Source organism: Dipodomys spectabilis, unplaced genomic scaffold, assembly GCF_019054845.1.
Source record: "Dipodomys spectabilis isolate Male_0828 unplaced genomic scaffold, ASM1905484v1 ptg000043l, whole genome shotgun sequence".
NCBI classification, from domain to species: Eukaryota; Metazoa; Chordata; class Mammalia; order Rodentia; family Heteromyidae; genus Dipodomys; species Dipodomys spectabilis.
In genome coordinates, this window is record NW_024870720.1 from 28,456,547 (window position 1) to 28,478,518 (window position 21,972).

Below are 21,972 nucleotides of genomic sequence, written 5' to 3' on the forward strand. Positions count from 1 at the left end.
TTATTGTTCATTATGTCTTTGGCTGATAAGCTTTAAGTGTTTTTAAAATTAGGCACATTTCTTTATCTAGAGATTAATTAGCTCCTATAGCATGTTATGAAGTTTCTGAAGTCATTCAACTAAACCTCTAAAGTAAGCTTTGGAGTAAAGGCTAAAATGCTATGTAACTTTTCTTTCCAAATTGTAGATTTAAGCTAAATCATGGTGGTCAAATGCCATATGTGCCTTCAAACTTGAAGATTTAAATCAAGAGGACAAAAGCCTAAAGTTTCCTGGGGCCAGAAAGTTATTGTAAATATGTAAAGTGAGGCCCATTAGAATATGAGACTACGTGGAGGGGCAGGTTGCAAAAAAACGTTCAATTAAAATCAGAGAAAAGGACAAGATCAGGAAAGGAAATCTAAGTTTAATTTGACAGGAGATTGCCAACTGCACCCTTAAAAATATTTTTCCAACTTCAGGACTTTCCTGAACTAGTTCTTTAACATTTTGAAATGTGCTATCATTGTGATACAGAAAACAATTACTGGAATCTAACTTGTTTCATTTTCAAGCAAATGAAATTTGGTGTGACAAAATTTGTTTGACTAATCCTTCATTGGTAGAGATTTAACATCAAGTTCACATTTTCTCCATTACAAAAAAATGTTCTTATACACATTAGGGAGTATTCGTGAGAAAGTACTATGATAGATTTCTGGTGAAATTACTGTTCAAGACATTTTTTTCATTAATAGATAAAAGTTGTATCTTTAAAATAGAAAGAAACATTAAAGTTATTTAAAAATGCTTTTCTATCCCAAAAGTGCTTAGGAAGTCACAGAAGATTCTAGGACTGATATTGCCTAATGATTAAAAAAAAAACAGAATTAAGTTAAAGATTAAGCATGTGTTACTAAATTGTACACTTTAACTCGCCCTCACTCTTTCCTATTTTTATAGAATTTTTTCCTAAGAATCAAACTGTTGCAGGAGCTTACCTGTCCATATAAAATATGCAGATTTTTCTGGTTCTCATAGAAAATGTTGTAGGTCTTCAATAAAGTATTGAGTTGTTCCCTAAAACAAAACCAAAACAAGAAGCAAAGAATCACATCCAGTTATAATCACTCTGAGCCATTTTAACAGTAAAAGGCAAAAATGCTTTCATTTCATAAAAGTATGATAGGGTGTTAAAAATTGAAGTATTTTTAGGACATTGACAAATATTGAAGACGCCAATTATAACCAGAGAAGGTAAGATAACTCAGGGTAAGAGTGTAGTCTTAAGAGGCAGCCATTAAGCAAATTTGGGTTCCTGGGTTTTCTTGTTTTAGCACATTTCACCAATCTAAATGAAGCCTTTGTCTCCAGGCACTGGTGGCTCAGACCTGTAATCATAGCTACATAGGGAGGCTGACATCTGAAGATGGTAATTCGAAGATTTGTGATTCTAGCCCCAGCAGAAAAATCCCCAAGATTCATAGGTCCAATTAACCAGCAAAAAGCCAGAAGTTAAGCTGTGGCTCAAGTGGTATAGTGCCAGCCTTGGAAAGGACAGGAGCACCTATTTTGTATTAACAGTGCTTCCTACTGGGGTTCCAGCAGTTAGGGAATGGCGGTAGGGAATGGCGCTGCTCCTGAACTATGTTTCCCTTTGTGGGTTCTGGCAGAGGAGCACTGGTTCCTGCCACACCTCTATCTTTTCTTCTGTGTCCAGACATGTGAAGATGTTATTTTTACCCATCTGGATTATTACAAAGACGTCCTAAGAATATGTGGTATATTCTTTACACTAGAAACTTGTTTTCTTTGGTCAGTTGTGGGGCTTGAGGTCTGGGCTTGGGCACTGTCCCTGAGCTCTTCAGCTTAAGGCGAATGCTCTACCACTTGAACCACAGCACCATTTCTGGTTTTCTGGTGGTTAATTGGAGATAAGAGTCTCACAGACTTTCCTGCCCAGCTGGCTTTGAACTGCGATCCTCAGATCTCAGCCTCCTGAGTAGATAGGATTACAGGCATGAGCCACCAATGCCCAGCATAGAAACTCTTTTAATGTAAACCTTAAAAATCACTTTCCTGTTTGTCAAAACTTTTGAATGTCTTCCCATTATTTGGAATAAAATCCAACGTTCTTACAATGACTTCAAAGGCTGGTCTGGTCTTCTATCACATCTTTCATCTCCTTCTCTATGTCTGTCCTTCCCTTAGTACCTTCAGCCTTTGGCCTCCATGACATGCCTTGAACATTCCTAGAACACACTCACCCTTGAACTTCCTGACCACTCCCTCAACATCACCTGCTAGGTGACTCAGTGCATTTATTTCACTGAAACCACCTTCTCAGAGACTTTCTTTAGTTTTTATTATGGCTGTCGCGGTTTGTTTTGTTGACTTGTTTAGAGCCTTCTTATGTCACTCAAGGTGGCCTGAAACTTGCTATGTAGTGCAGGTTGGTCTCAAATAATCCTCTAGCCTCAGCCTCCAAAGTGTGTGTTGGTACTATGGGGGTGTGCTACCAGGTGGGCCTAGTTTCAAGAAATTTTTCTTGAGCACTGAATCTAAAAGTGCATGCTCCCAATATTTCAGATCCTGTTTTCTTGCCCTACCCCTACAACATCGTCTAACCTTCGATATGATTTCCTAATCTAAATCTCATGCCATCTCATTTAAGGGGAGAGTGTTGGTAGGTTGTGTCTGGTAGAGTTTTTGACACATAATAAGGACCAACAATTTTCTAAATGAAATTATCCCAATAAACTCTTCCCTCAAACCACACAAACCAAAAGAAAAAAAATGGAAAAGAATTAGTGTGTGTGTGTGTGTGTGTGTGTGTGTGTGTATGTATGTATGTATGTTGGTATAGGTTCTTGAAATCAGGGCCTGGGCTCTGTCCCTAAGCTTTTTTCTCTATCACTTTGAGCTACAGTTCCATTTACAGCTTTTTGATGATTAATCAGAGATAAGGGTCTTACAGACTTTCCTGCCCTTGCTGGCTTTGAACTGAAATCCTCAGATCTCAACCACTTGAGAAGTTAGGATTATAGGCGTGAGCCACTGGAACTATTTTATATAAGCATTATATAAATGACATGAAAGTTCCAAGTATTTCCATAGCAAAGTTTCCCGGACCCTCGACTATCTGTGTCCTTTTCACAAGAATATTGGCTCTCTGAGGATAGAGCAGGAAGTCAGGTTCTCAGTGCAAAGAGCATAAACTAGCTCATAGAATGCTCTTGTAAACAAGACTGAATATTGAAAGGCAAAGATGATATATCGTGATTTGTTTCCTCTTTTTTTTTTTTTTTTGTACCAGTCCTGGGCCTTGAATTCTGGGCCTGGGTGCTATCTCTAAGCAACTTTTGCTCAGGGCTAGCACTCTACCACTTTAAGCCACAGCATTACTTCTGGTTTGCTGGTATTGTTGGAAGTAAGAGTCTCAGGAAGTTTTCTGCCAGGTCTTGTTTTGAGTTGTGACCTTCAGATCCCAGCCTCTGGAGTAGCTAGGATTATAAGCATGAGCCACTGGCGCACTTAGCTTGATTTTTTTCCATGTTTTAAATCATTTACCTGCAATTTTTAACATGTACATTTCCAATGACCAATTACTATACAAATGACATACAAAATATTCTATAGAAGTTTTCCATTTTACTGGTCCATTTCCTACATGGGTTAATTATTAATGCATAGTTACATTCTACAAAGTATTCAGCATACTGATCTTATTCCCTTGCCGTCATTATTTGTGGGAAACCTTTATCAAAATTATACTTCTGGCAACATGCCAAAAGGTCTCGTTTGTATAGCTCTTGTTATTTAGTGCCAAACACTCCACATGGAAATTTCAGTTTCACTTGAGATACAACTCTTGATATGCTGGGCTGTGACAATTGTTGAAAGCAAATGAAGCTTTATATAATCTTATTCCCTCAGCTTCTGATAAAATCACACTACACAATAGAGCACAAGTAACTTTCAACATATTTAGTCCAGAACAACTCTTAGTTGGAAAATGTTTCTGTACTCGAACAACAAAAAAATTTTTTTTCACTGTAAACAAGTTATCAAGTGATCCAGGGAGTTAGGTAAATTATGGTCCTGGAATACCTGTTTTTGTAAATAAAGTTTTATTGAAATCTACTAATATTAAGTTGTTTACTTGCTATCTGTGGCTGTCTTCCTGCTATAACTGTAGAGCTATATGGTACAGAAAGACTAAAATATTAAAAACTGGCACATAACAGAGAAAGGCTACCAATCTGTACTCCATCATCCAGGGTAAGTGGAAACCCCTTTACTCTTCCATTCTGTTCTCAGGAACAGGATCTTTTCGACTGAGTATTATGTCACCTTGATGGAGTTTGATATACGAAAGAGTACAGCCCAGTAAACTGAAGCAGAGAAATAAAATTAATGTTAATGGTGTAAGAGAAAGTGAAGAATCAGAAAATCTAGAAGTTGTGTGAATAACTACAGCATTGGTGAATGCATTCTGCAAGTGTCTTTCAGGATCTTTTGAAGATAATTAATTTATGTACCCAATGAGAAAAAAATCAATCTAATATAGTAGTGGTAATAAAATGGTAACCTATAACATCCTGACTTGACAGCTTGACAATTAGAGGCACAAGATGCTAAAGGAATATTGTCCAACTGGCCATCTGGGTCTGCTGACTAATTCAAATTATTTCTGCTTACAAAAGGCCTGCTTGGAAGGTCATTTATTCATGCACACCAGAGTGTGCATGAGTCCTCACCGATACATGAAAGGAGGGTAAGAGCTTTAAGAAACAGATGCTACCTATGGCAAACCTTAGCATTTAATAACTAAACAAAGAAAGCGTGAACTGCTTACCAGGGAAGAAAAACCACATTACCAAGGTAATGCTGCTATTTCTGTGCTCTGTGAGAAAAAAAAAATCAAGAGACTTGTGATTCTAGGACTATAATATGTAAAATGGGGAAAGGGGAGTAAGGAGCACCATGAACTAGCTTGAGAAATTTTGAGTTCACTCTGTAGGTTATGGGCAGGTTATGGACCAGGTGCTCTTAAGACCCAGTAGGTAAAGAACCAAAGATGGATTTCAGCACCAGGGGGTGAGATCATTGAAATATTCTTGGGTAGAGGTGCAGAGACTAGTGTCTGACAGAAAGAAGATTGCATGTCACATATATGTGGAAGGGTCTCAAAATCTACAGGTATTTACAGTATGGAAAAATATGGAAATAGGAGATGGAAAGTCCTAGTAAAATACTTCCTCGTCTGGAAAGGAAACATTGAATATACACTGTGAAGGTGACATCTGAACACTGGCAGTGCATGAAGAAGGTCCTGGTAGTTTCTGATGGAAACTCAGAATTCTCCATCATAGTCTCCTGAAGAAAGCTAACCAGGACAAGACTCTTGGATAACAGAGGTGGTGGCAGTGGCATTTGTGGTTGGGGAGGATACAGAGGAGATTCCAGTGTGCCTTTTGTTTGAGGCCGCATCTTGGCCTTAATGACTAATAGAAGATGCAGAGTTAATAGGAAAATGCTTAGGTGTACTTTGTACTTTGTGGCCTGAGTTGCAACTGCTCAGCAGATGGGAATTACTCACATTCTGACCTTTACCATGGATAATGAATTTAGCAAGAAATCAGTTCCTCTACCTTATCAGGCTGTTTAGCTGGCCAGAAAGAAAACACTTTTATTGGATTTTATAATACCATAATGAACATAGGCATGGTACAGGATATGGGTGGAAGTGAATTATGCCTTATAGCTACATGGATGTCAAATATTTGTTATGAGTGTTCCCTTTTGTTTTATAATTGTTAGCATCATTAAATGAATCCAACTCCTTCCCTGGAAAACAAAGAAGTCTGTCCCATTCTTAATCTTACAACTTGGACCCAATGTGGGCAAACCACAGATACTGTCACATGCTGTACTCGAACACTAACTGCATAGACTGCTGCGTGACACCACTATGCTTCAAGGGAATAAAACCCAACAGCCTCCAAGGGCACCTTGGGCCCTTGGTAACACAAGTGGCCACATTTCCTGAACTTGTGTTTCTGCTGCCTCCTGGAAATTTGTTGGAAAGGTGTATGGTTCAAGTCAGGCAGCCATTGGCCTACAGCTTCACAGCAGCATTAGTGACAGCTCTATAGCATATTGAGGAGTGAGGACCTAAGACATTTAAGAGAAGAGTCTCTAGGTGAGAGGAGAAATAAAAGCACCAGTTTTCTTGCACATTTAGTTTCCTTTCCCTCACTGATTTTGTTCATTGTGCTACATTTTAGTGAGAGAGCTTCATGCGTTAGGTTCAAAAAGTTGAAAACTTTCTATACATGTATTAAAAAAAATAACCTCATTAAACCTGTAAAGGTAACAAGCTGAATTATTTGCTGAGATTAAGTTTTTATTTTCATTGGATAGATTGTGCACTTTTCAAAGTACAAGAATATTTGGATTATGCTCATATTTTTCCCCATAGCATCCATAAAACACAGCACAAATTACTGTCTGATTTTTGAAAAGGAGGAATTGGGGACGGTGAGGATGACAGAAAAGAATACACGATGAGAGGCTGATGGAAGGGATGACTCTGATCAAGATGCTTTGTATGCACAAATGAACATGTTAAATTGAACCCCCCTTGTGTAACTATTTGAAGATTATAATAATAATAATAATGAAGAGGGAAAAAAGACTTAATGTTACTCTATTTGTCAAGATGACCTCCCCCTCACCCCCTTCCCCAATACTGATGCTGACAAGTACTGGCAGAGTTCTCTTAACCCACTTTATCCTTCACTTATTGTCCACTTGAATCCTGGAATTAGAATTGTAAAGGTCAGTGGGCCTCTCTTCTATAAACTGCCACAGTGCCAAGTCTTCTTGCCCTGGGTCTCATCTCCTGGCTCCAATGGTGAAGAAAGAATGCCTTTCAACCTGGGCACAGAGGCTTCCCTCAGCTTAGTAAAGTAGGTTATTCACATTTCCATTGCAGATGAGGGGACTGGGTTTCCAGGTCTGAAAGCTGAGAATCTGTGAGGGCGACAGGGGACTCTCTGGACTGTTGTGAAAATGCTAGTCTTCTATTATCAAGGAACCCTACAATTAGCCTAACTGTCCAGACTTCAAAGTCCTTGGGAGGGGCCCTCACCCCAAAGGACACCTTTTTTAAAGAGGAAAAACGTTGAACCTTTCTAGCAGCTTTTTGAGTATTATTTATTAAGGGTAGTGCTAATACTTCTAAAGCAGAAGCGTGCTTCATTTCTAATAGATGGCCTTACTGTTTGTTGGAAGCAGGGACTCTCTCTATAGCCCAGAAGGGCCTCAAACTCACAATTCTCGGCTCTGCTTACCTACAAAGATTACGAGTGTGTGCCACCACACTTGATCCTAACCATCTTGGGGATCCCTTTATAAGAATATATTGATATTTTAGACTCTAGCATGTTCTTCAACTTTAAAAGTGGGAGGTACTACCTATTGCTTTTCCTGCTGTTTCGCTTTTAAGTTAAAGAAGAAAATTAACCAAACAGCGTGTTGTTTCCATTGGCAGCTATAATGAGTGGTTGCCATATGAGGCGTCATTCTCTGTCACTGCAAGCAGCTGACTTCCTGGGCAGCACATGCAGTTGGCAGACAGGAAAGAAAGCAAGAAAGGACTGAGCTCTTTCCTTTCCTCTCCTGGCCTGGGACTCACAGAAACAGGTCTGTTTCTCAACTTTGACACTGTTCACAAGCCAGCACCCAGTTTCAAGTGTTGATTCTAATCCAATGTTGAGATTTGAAACTTCTTAACAAATGGAAGTTGACTTCTCATTGTAACTGATTTTTTTGGGGGAGGGGGAATAAATTGAGAAACATTTAATAGTTAAGAAAAGTCTGCTGAAAAACTCCAGAAACATGTGTTGCATATTGTCCATGCATGTGGAGAAAAGCGGTTCTCAAACTTGAACATCAGAAACATCCAAACAGATGATTGAAACACACACTGTTGAGTAGTATCCTTTAAGTTTCTTATTGAGTAGGTCTGTGGTGGGTCCTGAGAATTTACAACTTCCTAGGTCCCACCAGGCTTTGAGATTCACTCTGTGACATTTTAAGGGGCTTGGGAGTGGAAGGGATGTTTTTCTTTTAAGAGAGCAGAAGCCTTTTGTTACTGTATTGTAGAAGAGATGAAATATGTGGCCAATTCAAATTAGAATTACAATGATTACTCAGTCTAAAAAATTTGATGTTACATTAAAATGTAGAGAAGTACTTAGTCAATAAAGGTTAAGGATCTTTTCTCTGCCAAGGGCCATTTGGATATTTATAACATCATTTGAGAGCCATATAAAATTACCAACTTAAAACTTAGCCTTCCATATATATATATATATTTTTTTTTTTGGGTCCGGTCATGGGGCCTGAACTCTGGGCCTGGGCGCTGTCCCTCAGCTCTTCAGCTCATGGCTAGCGCTCTACCACTTGAGCCACAGCGCCACTTCTGGTTTTTTTTTCTTTTTGCTTACGTGGTGCTGAGGAATCGAACCCAGGGGCTCGAGCATGCAAGGCAAGTGCTCTACCACTGAGCCACCTTCCCAGCCCAGCCTTCCATATTTAGTCATACATTTAATTAACTAGAACTGCTTCTCTTTGGTGATGTTAGCTGGTATGATGTTTATGTTGGCATGAAAAAAGCTCCTAGAATTTCCAGTCCTGCCTGTGTTTGCCCTTGGCAGGATCAGACTAAATGATTCTGTGGGCCTTCCATAGAAGAGCCATAGCCCATGGGCCCTTTCCCATCCCGTTAGATAAGTACCCTGCCTCTGCTTTGAAGGTAGTATCTCAGGATGGCATAGATGAAGTCATATTAATGTCTCCACTGAGTTCTTCCAGGTTGGTCATTGGCATACTCATTCCTGTTCCTTCCCTTATCAAGCCATTATCATCAAACCGAGGACATAATTGATAAAGAGGGAACATCAAGACTCTGTCATGATGAGACTTATTTTCCAGGATAGGGTAAGGAAGCAAAACAAACGGTTTTAAAAAAAGAAAGAAGAAAATGTATATGGATGAATAAGTTTTATGAACATAATAAAACAAGATTGTGCAATACAGTACTTAAGAGGAAGAGGGTAGGCAGGGAGTCTGGAATGTTAAACTGACACCTCAAAAACAGGAAGGTGCCAATCATAGAGAGTCAAAGAGAGTTTCCAGGCAGATGATGCAAACATCATCCAATGTATGCAAGTCTCGGCATGGAATGTTTGAAGGAGAGAGAGAGAAAAAGAAAAAGTGGTTCCAAATGAGTTATAAAGTCATTTACACCCTAGATATTATGGGATGGTGTCTGCATCTTATTCTGAGTGCCACAGAAAACTTTCAAAGGGTTTAGATGACAGGAATTGTGTTCAAGAGAGCCATTCTGGCTGCTCAGGGGGAATGGACGGTACGGGCAGGGGACAGAAGCACAGAGCCTTGGTAGGAGGTTGTTATAGTTGTTCAGGCAGGGGAAAACAGCAGCTCTGACTGGATGTTTAAAAGTGGTTAGGTGTGGAGCTGGGCGACGGCAGCTCAAACTTGTCATCTTAGCTACTCAGGAGGTTGAGATCTGAGGATCATGGTTTGAAGTCAGCCTGGGAAGGAAATTCTGTGAGACTTATTTCCAATTAACCACACAAAAAAGCCAAAAGTGAAGCTGTGGCTCAAGTGGTAGAGGACCAGCCTTTTAAGTGCAAAAGCTAAGGCTCTGAGTTCAAGTCCCTATGTACTGAGGGTGGTTGCGTGCACATACACACACACACACACACACACACACACACACAACACACAACACACACACATACACACAGGCTAGGTTTGGAAGTGATTTGATTATGTGCTGTGAGGTTGGACATAGAAATGAGAGAATGCAGTGATCAGGCTATTATCTAGCTCTTCCTTGAGGCTTGCTTCCTGTTCACCCCTGGTTTACTCAAACACATCATGTTTTTCTAAGACAAACAGTATAGATTTTTTTTAAAGACCTGTTGAAAAATAAACTTAGGTATGCCCCATATCACCAGGTGTCATTGGAGCAGATACAAATTTGCTGTACAATACAGCATTCCTGTGTGTGAACAGCAGAAATTGCACGTGTGGGCCAAGACTACCTTGCCTTCACAGCTGATGCCTTGAGTTCCCTTAGGGGAAGCTCCACTTGATGAATTCCTTCATTTATTTACTAATAGCCTTCCAGCTCACTGATAGAGGCCGGAACAAAACAAAAACCTTTTCACTAATGCCATTATTGGAGGGTGTGAAACACAGCAGGTGGCCAGTGAGTTTCAGTGCCATCTGTGTGAGCTGGAGCTAAAGACCAGCTTTCCCAATACACAGTCTCTCACGTCCTTCTTGCTTTGAAAGCCTGCTTGAGATGCTACCATGCCTGTGACCCCTGATTTGCCTTACTTTTGACAAAAAAATGTTCACATTATTAAGCAGCTTTGTTCTATTCTCAGTTCCCATCATCTGTGGCCCACACTATACAAAAAGAATATTGAACATGTCTAATCATATCATCTGCTTTGCTTGACACCTTTAAATGTCTTTCCATTGCTTTGGAATAAAGCTTCCAAATCCTTATCATGGCATGTAACGTTGGTGTGGTCCCTGGCCTGTCTTCCTCTTTCGTTTCCTCTCAATAGACGCTTCCCTGTACCTCATCTTCCCGCAGCACTGTGCTTTCTCACCCTGGCCTATGAACCTTGTCCCCATTCACATCTCATTTCTAGAGAAACCTTCCTGGACTCTGATTTTAAGGCTAGGTCTATACTTTTCTTGGAAGTAGGTTCCTTTCCTTTGGAACATTTACCTCAGTTTGTCTTAGGCCTTTGCATCCATGGTTCTCAAAAGTGGGACCCACAGGCCAGCAGCATGTACACCACCTGGAAACGGACAGGCAAAGGACCTACCCCTCCTCAGACCTTCTGACACAGAAACTCTAGAAATGTGCCCAGTGCTCTTCACTTTAAACACAAACCGTCCAGGTGATTCTGCTAGAGGATTAAAGTTAAGATTGGGAGTTTTAAACTCAAACTCTGCTAAGAGTAGGATCCTTGCCTGATTTGGCTTAACATTGAATATTTGAGATCTTTTCTATTATAGCTTCTGGCTCATAGCATGTTCTTAATTTGGGAATTAAAATACAGGAAGTAGAATCATGATCTATTCTTGGGTTAGGGGTAGAAGAGATATTTCTTTCACTAGTGTAGCTAACATATCCAGAAATCCAAGAATAATCTATACATGTGGTATACTTCTGGAGTCTTTGAATTTTGAATTCATTAGACTTTCTAAGGAAATATCTTCAGTAGGTTGGGGAAAGGCCTTATTGTTTTTAAGCTGACTTAAGTAACAAACTGTACAATAAATTTTTTCAGAAATAACAGATTATTTTAATATCAATATGTTAAATGATTATGATAATATATACTTGTGGGAAAAATATAGGCTATTTTCCAATAAATATCCTTTTTTTCAAATATCTGAGGGTGATATCATTGACTTTTTTGTAACATAGTAACGTGTGTCATGCAGCTTTTTATAATAATTTCTCTTAGTTTTACTGGACTATCAGTCATAAATAATGTGATTTCTGAAAAATAATCTCTAACATAGGAAAAAGTTCTAACACTTAAAAGAAGTGGTTCTAAGCAGGTGTTTCAAACTCTTCCCCTCTGGCTTCCTTTAAGCTCTTTTTAAAAAAGTTATTATAAAAGGGATTTACAAAAGGATTACAGTTACGTAAGTCAGGTAAATAGTACATTTCTTTTTGAACAGTGTCACCCCTTCACTCACTTTCAACCAGTTTTACCCTCCTGCCACCAAACACAGTATCAAGTGATATCACTGCTGCATATTTTCACCCTCTGTCCCGCCATTCCTGTGCCCCACTAAGCCTCCCCCAAACAAATAAATGTGCAAGCAAAAGGTACAGAAAACTAAAACAGCAACAAAGGAGAAAACAAACCTCACGTCCATTTCTTGGAGTTCATTTAGATGAATATCCTATGATCATATGCACATAGTTATTGATGCATAAGAATATATGTCAGAGAAGATTTATCTATCCTTTGTTAAGACAAATTGTACTGCCTACAGGAGAGCCATGGTGTCTTGGTGTGAACCTACCTTCAGGACTAATTGAGGACTCAGTGTTTGCTCTTGTTCCTTTGATCAGGGGAAGACCCTGGACTCAGAGCCTGGATAAACGCTGCCCCCTGGCTCTATTGATCAGGTAGTAGGCCACTCTGAAACACTGGCTCTTTGTGTTTAATTTGTGTTTAGTGGTGCAAGTGGCTGGTTCTTTTGTTTCAATGAAGGTGCTGGCCAATACACTTCAGAGGAAGGAATTATCTGGAATATAAACACTTTTTGCTAAAATGTATTATGTCATACCAATTAAATGTATTTACCAAAGACAAGAATATACATGTGTCTTTGGACTGCTATTAGAGGAGTCACAGCCTGCAAAGGTTTGTATCAGGTGCCTAAGTAGCAGAAAACTTGTAATAGGTTCTGGAGAGTGAAATCTGAACTGCAATTGAAACGGAACTTGAACTTCTTTATGCGTTTTGTTTTTTTAAATACAGGGCTGGCACTTACTCACCTCTAAAGTGTCCTGATTTCATCCTGCAGGATAAAATGAAAGCACTTTGAAGGCAACCACACAGAACTAATTCTTACCATGCAAAGCAGCAGAGCAGCCATGCCTCCAGGCAATAAACCAGAAACTAGATCCTTACTCATCTGAGCATAATCTTTGCCCACACCTTTTGGCCAGGAAGTTTCTAATCTCTGAGAATTCCCATCCTCTGGTGCCATTAGGATCAGCACCTCTTGTACTGATCATATGAATTCTTATGAACTGTGCTGAAACCAAATGATCAATTACATAGATTCTCTTCATGTGAATCTCTATTGTTTTTATGACTTTATGTATAGGGAAATTAAAATCTCTTCATAATTGATTATTTGTCTTGTTTGTTTTGCTGCTACTGAAGGCAGGGGTCTGAAAGTCTACTTAAGTGAACAAGTGGGATATATTTTCCACATTTGTGGTCTGTTGGATATTATCTTGGCCAGTGGTATTGTTATAATGTCTGGTAACAGTTTTGTAAAGATTGGCCCTGGTTCCAGGAATTTTGTTTCTACTAAGAAGTCTCAAGTTCTCACAACTTTAATTCTTTCTTCCTCTAGGCAGTTCTCAGAAGTTAATATGTTTCAAAATCATCTGATTAGAGCCCAGAGTCTGTACTGCTAACAAAATTATGATTCAGGATCAGGAAAGCAGATGGTCCATCAATGACATATCGAGAAATTCTATCTTGTAGTCTGGTGCTTGTGGAATTATGCTGTTATAATATTTTACTTCATCATTTAGAGCTCTAAGTAACACTTAGATACCAGGGTCTAAAAGAGGTTCTGGATTATAGGTGTTAATTTTAAAGAAAAGGAATGCATTCTGACTGAAGATCATTGCCCTGTTGCTCAAGTAATTATTCACAGACCTTTTTCATAATTTAGGTCAGTTACAAGAATTATCTGTTGCCAATTTTTCAGCTGACATAATTTAAATATATTTTATTTATTCTAAGCAATAATACTTATGATATCAAAGATTGCGTGTGCTAGTTTTATTTTCTTAATACTTTTCACAAATGTTCAAATAAAAACATAATCACCAATATGTCACTTAAAAAAGTGAAATCATCACGTATACCAAAATCATTTTATTGTCCCAATTTGGGAAGCAGAATGCAAAAGTGACTTAAGTATTACCCTTAAAGGGTATAGAGCCTACCAAGATTATAGAGCATCCATGTATGAAATAATGGAGAAAGGCTAGGAGGTCTTTGAACTTTTCCAGAAAACTAATTTGTAGCAATAAAATTACATTCATCTAGGCACTTTGACTCAGGGCCACTTTTGTGAACCAGTCTTGTGTATTTAATCATTGGCACCATCTTGTAGGCTAGAGTTAAAAGAATGTCTACAGAGTGACATTTCTATAGCTTAGAATGATAGTGCATCCTTCAAATCATTTCAGAAAAAATTGTTTAGTGGGATGGAGAAACATTTCTAATGTATTACATATAACATATTATATTTGAGTAATTACAAATATCTGTAAACATAAGCCACAGTGTGATCACAGCTTTGTAAAATGAAGTCTTTGCAAGGTAAGGAATATGTGAAAAATTAAACAATGTATTATTTTTCCTAAGAGTACTTTTTGTTTTTGGTGACTAGAACATAGTAAAGAACATCCATACTTGGATGAGGGAGATGAACAAGATTCCCAAGTTCAGAAGGATGAAGAACAGCAAATAGGCTGCCCATCCCATCTGTCTTCGGTGTTTTCAGGGGAGAGAGGAACCTGCATGGAAATGTCATTGAGTCCCACTAGGTAGTTAGAGATCACCACCGGGGATATGTGGTGCATGAATAGAGTGGATTCCAATCAAAGGTCTAAAGAACTGAGTAATGAAATCCTTGGCTTCCTTGGGAATCAGAAGACAAAATGCTGTGACCTAGCTGAAATAGACTAGGAGAAAGGGCTGTGACGAACAATCCCAGATGAAGTGTAGTAATGTCCTTGATGGATAAAACAAGAATCATATCTGTGAGCTGAACTGAATGAATCAAGCAGAGCTGAGAAACAGAAAAGTAAGCACACAATTCAGTACATTTCCCTGTAATGTGCTGTACTGTCTCTTTGCCAAACCCAGAGTATTAAATGTGTTTTGCTGGTTGGTTACACTTTAATGGTACCAAAGGAACACACGACAGAGAACACCGGAGTAGACTGTTATCTTTCAAGACACTTCTTTAAGAAGAGGCAAATGTAGTAAAAAAAAACAAAACAAAACAAAACAAAAAAAACACCTCTTACCTTTCCCAGCTCCTTTCTGCCCCTCTCTTTTAATTTTGTATGGATGTTACTTTCACCAGCCTTCAACATCACTCATCTGTGTATAATGTATTTTTAAATTCTCAGTATTTCATTTTGACTTCCCATAGTCTCATCTTTCCTCCTCCTCCTCCTCTTCCTCCTCCTCTTCTTCTTCTTTTTCTTCTTCTTCTTCTTTCTCCACTCTTCCTCCTCTTTCTTCTTTTAGTTGGTCAGGGGGATTGAACTCAGAGCCTAGGCACTGTCTCTGAGCTTTTTTGATCTTCCACTTTGAGCCACAGAACCACTTCTGGTTTCCTAGCAGTTAGTTGGAGATAAGTTTTATGGGCTTTCCTGCTTGGGCTGGCTTTGAACTGCAATCCTTAGATCTCAGCCTCCTGAGTAGCCTCCTGAGTAAGTAAGCCACCAGTGCCAGCCAACTTTTCACTTCTTATATTCCATTAACACCTCAGTTTTCTTGATCTTTCAAAGTGGTATTTTGTATCTGCACATTTCCTTCTATAATTTCTTTTCCTCCTGTCCAGTTTCCACATCCATTCTCCTCACTTTCCACCCAATATATTTATACCTTGCTTTGTACCTCTTGTGTCTGCCTTTCCCTATTTCATTTCTGTCTTTTGTCACCTTAACGCTTCAATTACACTTATTCTTTGATGAGTTTGTTCATTCTCAGACATCGCATGTCCAGGACTGAATTCTCAATCTCCTAAACCCCAAACATATCCTTCATATACTCTTCATAATAGAAAAAAATATTTACTCCATTCATTTAGATCAATATCATTAGAATTTTCCTTGATTAGTTTTGTCTTTCCCACCTCACATCAAATCCTTCAAGAAATCCCATTGTCTCTTCCTTTAAATATAACCTGCTCTTTGGTATCTGTGGGCTCAGAACTCATACAGATAGCAAAGTCTGCAGACACTCAAGTCTTTCCAAAAAAGTGACACAGTATTTGCATGTAGCTAAGTAAACATTGTGTTGTCTCTAGATTACCTATAATGCAGAATATGATGTAAATATTGTGAAAATAGTTATAACACTTAGCGAATGGCATCAAGGAAAAGATCTGAATATGATTAGTATTCGACCTGTTTCTAATATACAGATGCGGAGCACGTGAATCAAGTAAACTTGGAAATGAGGATTAACTAAATTTAGGACATACATTGTTTTTTTTCTATCTCACTGCCTCCATCCTTTCTACTGAAGCCATCAGTTCCATTGTAACTGTATGCCTCTATTCTTGTCCCCTTTTTGATATGTTTCTAAGAGAGTGGCCAACTAATGTTGTCATTCATATGTCCAATATCTTTCCATGACTTTGCCCTATCTTATATAATAGGAAAAGCTGAGTCTCAAAATGACTGATGAAACCCTACATATTTTGGTGCCATTTTCTCTTAACCTCACGTTCTTCCTCTTATCTTTCCACTTCAGTTCCTCCTTTCCACTGGCTTGCTCAACACAGACAGATGTGCACCTACCTCAGGCTGTTGACTTGCTGTCAATGCTCATAGCCACAGGACTGCAGGGTTCTCCTGTATGACGCTCTCTTCACCAACACCTTCCCTACACATCTTATGTTAAACTTGGATGGAACCTTTCCTTCTCTACCTACACTATTATTTACTCTCTTTCCTCTTTTATCTTTACTCTTCCTATTTTATCTTTCAGCATTTATCTTTCATATGGATGTGTCTTCCCCCTGCTATGGGGTGTAATCCCAAGAAATGAAGAGTTTTCTTGGGTTCATGATTGAATGCTCAAGCTTTAAGGCAGTACCTACGCACAGCAACAGACAGGAAGTGTATGAAAAAGGAATAAAGAATCTTCTATTTTAAGCCCATTTATCATTACTTTTATTAGAGCATATTAAAATTAATTGTATTAACTGGGGGATTTTATTATGGAGTTTCCATACACATATATAAATTACTTTGTTCATACTCACCTTTCTATTCGTCTTTAAGGCCCATTTTGGTGTCATCTTTCTATCCTTGTATTTCATCCTGATCCTCCACTTGTGGCTTTAATTCACGTTTGACTATGTTTGTTGCCCTATGTGTTCCTAATGTCTAACCTGGTTTCTTTTTATCAGTTGGCTTTATTTCCAGTCTCAATCCATAAGACTCAGGTCATGTTTTAGTGCCATTACATTCTTTAGTATTCAATCTGTCCCTTCCTCTGTCAATATTCTAGTGTAACCAGGTTCAATTCTTACCTATTAATTTCATTTTTTTGAGTATTAGGGTTTGAACTTAGGACCTTATACTTGGTAGGCAGATGCTCTCTCACTTGAGCCATGCTCAAGCTATGTTTTACTTTAGCTATATTTCAGACACAGTCTCTACTTTTGTGTCTGAGACCAGGCTTGGACTGTGAACCTTCTAACTATGCCTCTTGCTTAGTTGAGATCACAAGCATTGTACTGCATCTCTTTTATCAAGGAAGGAATCTTGCTAATGTTTTGCCTAGGTTTGGTTCAACTGCCATCCTGTCCATCTCTACATCCCAAGGTATGTCCCATAGCACTTAGCCTTTCTCTTCCTTACAATTGATAAACCCTTATACTATTATTTCAAAGTAATAGAAGATTCATTTTTTGTATATAAGACAGTATAGATGTTTATTTTACGTTATATAACCTAGTGTTAAAGAGGAAACTAGTGAAAATGATGTGTGTAATGAAGAACAAGAAAGGGAGAGGCCAAGACAGAACATACAATGGCCCATGAGCTAATTCTTTGGATGTGTCATGTATGAGGAACCTTAGATCCTTCACATAATCTTGTTCTTCATAATTGTTTCAACTATTCAAACAGAAGTGTAGCTTTTAATGAAACTGAACCACTGTTTATGAATTAGGAGCGATTTTCTATGATAGGGTACGGTTTAGCAGTCTTTAAGAATATACTTTTGAGCCGGGTGCTGGTGGCTCACGCCTGTAATTCTAGCTACTCAGGAGGCTGAGATCTGAGGATCGCAGTTCAAAGCCAGCCTGGGCAGGAGAGACCGTGAGACTCCTATCTCCAATAAACCACCAGAAAACCGGAAGTGGCGCTGTAGCTCAAGTGGTAGAGCGCTCGCCTTGAGCTGAAGAGCTGAGGGACAGCGCCCAGGCCCAGAGTTCAAGCCCCACGACCGACCAAAAAAAAAAAAAGAGAATATACTTTTGCAGTATCTTATCCAGTGTGTCCTCTGGTAGTAATATCTTTGATCTTGTTTATCATATACCATGCTTAGAAACCTTTGCATGGTATCTTCTGTAGGTGATTGGTTAGCAGGGTAGCAGACAGTGTAGGTATATAGTTACCTGGTTATGAAAGTCCTCTCATTGATGAAGATCCAAGAAGGGTACTGGTGAGTCATCATAGTCATCATTCACCGCTTTACAAGATGGTCTGAGGTTCCCCTAAAACATTAGAATAATATTAATGATTTGCTCATAGGATTTATTCACATACATTGAATATTTTGTGGTGTCTACAGTGTATAAGAATATTCTGGGAAACATGAAGGTAACATTTTATTTGGGAGCAAAGGAAGAAAAATATTTGGTAAAGTAAAAAAATAAATTACAGGTATAGTAGCTCAAAGTAAGGAAGGACCAAGCAATTTGGTAAATCGGTTTCTGAGACATGTCTAGAAAAGATTCTCTCCTGCATGAATCTGTGCAAGAAATCACAGTCCTTCTATTGCAGCAGCTCAACCTTGAGCCATGTAACCTTGTCCCAGTCACATGAACCCAATTTTGCAATTCCAGGTGGCTTAATTCAAGCTGTTAAGGATGATGCAACTTCTTCAAGTCTCTCTCCTTCAGGACCTGGAAATTTTGGTCAGATCTGAATAATATCCTCCTTTATGAATTCCGAGAAGTAGCATCAGGATGTGATGAGAAATATTAGGTGTAACAATTCTTTTCATTGTTCTATTTTGCAGAAATAAAATATTTAACTACTATTGCTCTAAGGCTATAGAACTGTAGGTAATACAACTAGAATTTTAAAAAGTGGGCTGGAAAGAAAAGTTCAATTTTCTTGGATAAAAGGGTTGGAGAGGGCTGGGAAAGTATCTCAGTGGTAGAGTACTTGCCTTGCATGCATGAGGCTCTGGGTTCAATTCCTCAGCACTACATAAGAAGAAAAAGCTAAAAATGGTGTTGTGGCTCAAGTGGTAGAGTGCTAGCCTTGAGCTGAAGAGCTGAGGGACAGCGCCCCACAACAACAACAACATCAAAAGGGTTGGAGAATGGTTACTTTCTTTCTTTGGTCAGTTGTGGGGCTTGAACTCTGGGCTTGGGCACTGTCCCTGTGCTCTTCAGCTCAAGGCAAGCACTCTACTGCTTGAGCCACAGCACCATTTTCGGTTTTCAAGTGGTTTATTGGAGATAAAGAGTCTCATGGACTTTCCTGCCCAGGCTGGCTTTGAACCGTGATCCTAAGATCTCAGACTCCTGGGAAGCTAGGATTACAGGCGTGAGCCACCGGCGCCTGGCTCAGTTACATTCAAATCAAGGTTTTTAATTGGGTAAGATAAGTGAAAGACACTACATACTCTAATTCTATAAGACAACAGAAGGGGGGGACGGCAGAAAGGCTATTTTGATATTCTCATAATATCCCTGATGCCTCTGTTATTCCTAAGAGCACTTGGATAATCTCACCAAGCATCTTCTAACTGGATGCTTGAGTGGACTCTGCTTTTATGCCTTTATCATTCTGACCATCATATCACCCTGACCCAAAGGCTCTTAGTACTGCAGGCCCAGATCTGTGTTTCCCGCCCATCCCCACTGCATCTCAGGGAAAATTCTTTAAATATTTGACTTTCTGCTACTGCCATTATTGATTTAAGCCTTATTTCCTTTTCTGCCCTATTGCATGTTTAAAGAATCCTGCTCTTCTTTTTACCCAGGAGTGTCATACTGTGTGATACTGCATTGTTGGTAGGGGTCTGCCTCATGAAGAAAACATGAAAGATTTGTTCCAGAAGGGAACAAGTGGTCATGTGGGCAGGTTGAACTGGCCAGAGACAGATGCAGAAGGTTCCAGGAGTCTAACACATTCTAGTGATGCTTCCATAACATTTGTTCTGAATGTGTGGTTACACGGCCCTTAAAAACTTAGTTTTTAAAAAAGGCTTTAAAAACTTAAGTTTCTTAAGATTTTTGTCATAATTCTATGACTCTTTCCTGTCTACCCAAGTAGGCACCCAAACTAAGACTTGATCTTGATTCTTTTTTCTCCTCCATCATAAGCAGAGTTGAATCCAAACATAAATCATACTGCTGGCACTTTTAATATATAACTGAATTCAAGACCTAGAGAGTCACCTTGCCCCTCCCAACATGGGAGAAACAACTAAAAGGTGCCATCTGTGAAGCAAGCAGGAAGTTGTCAGCAAAAGCCAAAGGCATCTGGAACTGAAAAACCATCAATAGAAACTTCTTCTGATTATGAAGTAAAATTGGCAGTGTTTCATAAGAATCAAAGACATCATCATCATCATCATCATCATCATCATCATTTTCTGTGGTTGTGGGGCTTGAACTAAGGACCTGAGTGCTGTCCCTGAGCTCTTTTGCTCAAGGATAGCCCTCTACCATTTTGAGCCACAGCTCCTCTTCTAGTTTTCTGGTGGTTAATTGGAGATAAGCCCAGGCTGGATTTGAACCTCAATCTCAGACTCCTGAGTAGCTAGATCTGAGCCTTCTGAGTAGTAGGATTACTGGTGTGAACTACCAATGCTGGGGTAGAGCAATAATTTTTACACAAACTGGGACCTACCCTAAAGTCAATCAAAAGACTGCAGCAGATATGACAAACAGCTTTCTTTGTTCTCTGACCTTAGGGAGGAATACAGATGAATGGAGTTTAATGGAAGAAAATGAACAGAGAAAGAAAACTTTGTTCACAGGCAACACATAATAATTGGTTAGAAAATAATATTGCCCATACCTAATTTAAAAATTGGCTACAAAAATATTCAGACAAGAAAAAAATGAAACAAAGAACAATAAGGAAAAATATTCAGACAGTTTAAACACCGAAAAGATGTGAATATAATTTGGTATAAGATACATTGTTGCTAACTGCCAAAGTGAAGCATCAATGTGTGGATTAAAACTGTTTCTTTTCCCAATTTTTTTCCTATTCACATTCACCAAGATCCATAGCAAACTAAGTTTAGTAGGAGTTATATTTTATGTATGTGAAGATTATCTAAGTTATAAAGACATGATAGGTCTAATGGTCTGAATTAGTGTTCTCAAAATCTTAAGTGGAAGATTAAATTGATAGGTCATGAACGGCAGAGATGAAGAGAGCTTTGGGGGAAAGGATAAAAATACAGGTCTAGAAGTTTTGGTTGCTCAGCTCTTTTGGTGGAATGGATGAACCTGGTTGGAGGAGGAAGATGGTTGCTACAAACACTTTCTCTGCTTGGCGGGTGACTCATAAGATCACTACGAGGTCCGGGCAGGAGTTTATTGACTTAGATTATGTATAAAATAAGATCAGTTATTTAATAAGTTGGGGTATTTATTTTTCCATTTTACCCAGATGCAATGGAGCTTAAGAGCAGGGAATTTAACAGGTCAGTAATTAAGCCCTGAAGAAATAAACAGAGCTGGAAATACTGGCAGATCTAAAGTAAGGGAGGAAAGGAGAGACCCAGCAAGGTAGGATCGCGCTGAGCAGGCAGATAGGATCTGCAGCCTTTACAGACAGCAAGACCTCACCCAAATGTGGACAACGCTGGGACCTGGGGAAAAATGGAATACCAATAGTTGACTTCCACCAGCTCTGTAATCTTGTTTAAATGCTGGTTGGTCTGGATTCCCTAGTTACTTTGAGACTTGAATGAGGTGGAAGGATGGGAGGAGGTGAATGCCAGCCCAAATAAACTCAAATGTACCAGTCACTTCAAGTACTTTCTTGTGCCCAACCATGGATGAATTAAACAGTTACTTATTTAAAGTGAAAGTTTTGGTTCGCTCCTTTGTTGTACCCAACAAGTATTTCTTGAACCCCTTTATACTGTGCTA

At 39.0% G+C, this 21,972-nt stretch overlaps 1 protein-coding gene across 1 annotated transcript in view; it reads right to left on the bottom strand.

The window, feature by feature from the left end:
* The window catches only part of Rassf6 (Ras association domain family member 6), a 42,108-nt gene that overhangs the window by 16,753 nt on the left and 3,383 nt on the right, over positions 1–21,972 (bottom strand). The window contains exons 2-3 of the mRNA XM_042678468.1: positions 18,241–18,339; positions 981–1,059 (exon numbers count right to left, since the gene is read on the bottom strand). Coding sequence (XP_042534402.1) covers positions 981–1,059; positions 18,241–18,308 — 147 coding nt within the window. The 5' untranslated portion in view covers positions 18,309–18,339. The remainder of the gene's footprint in view (positions 1–980; positions 1,060–18,240; positions 18,340–21,972) is intronic.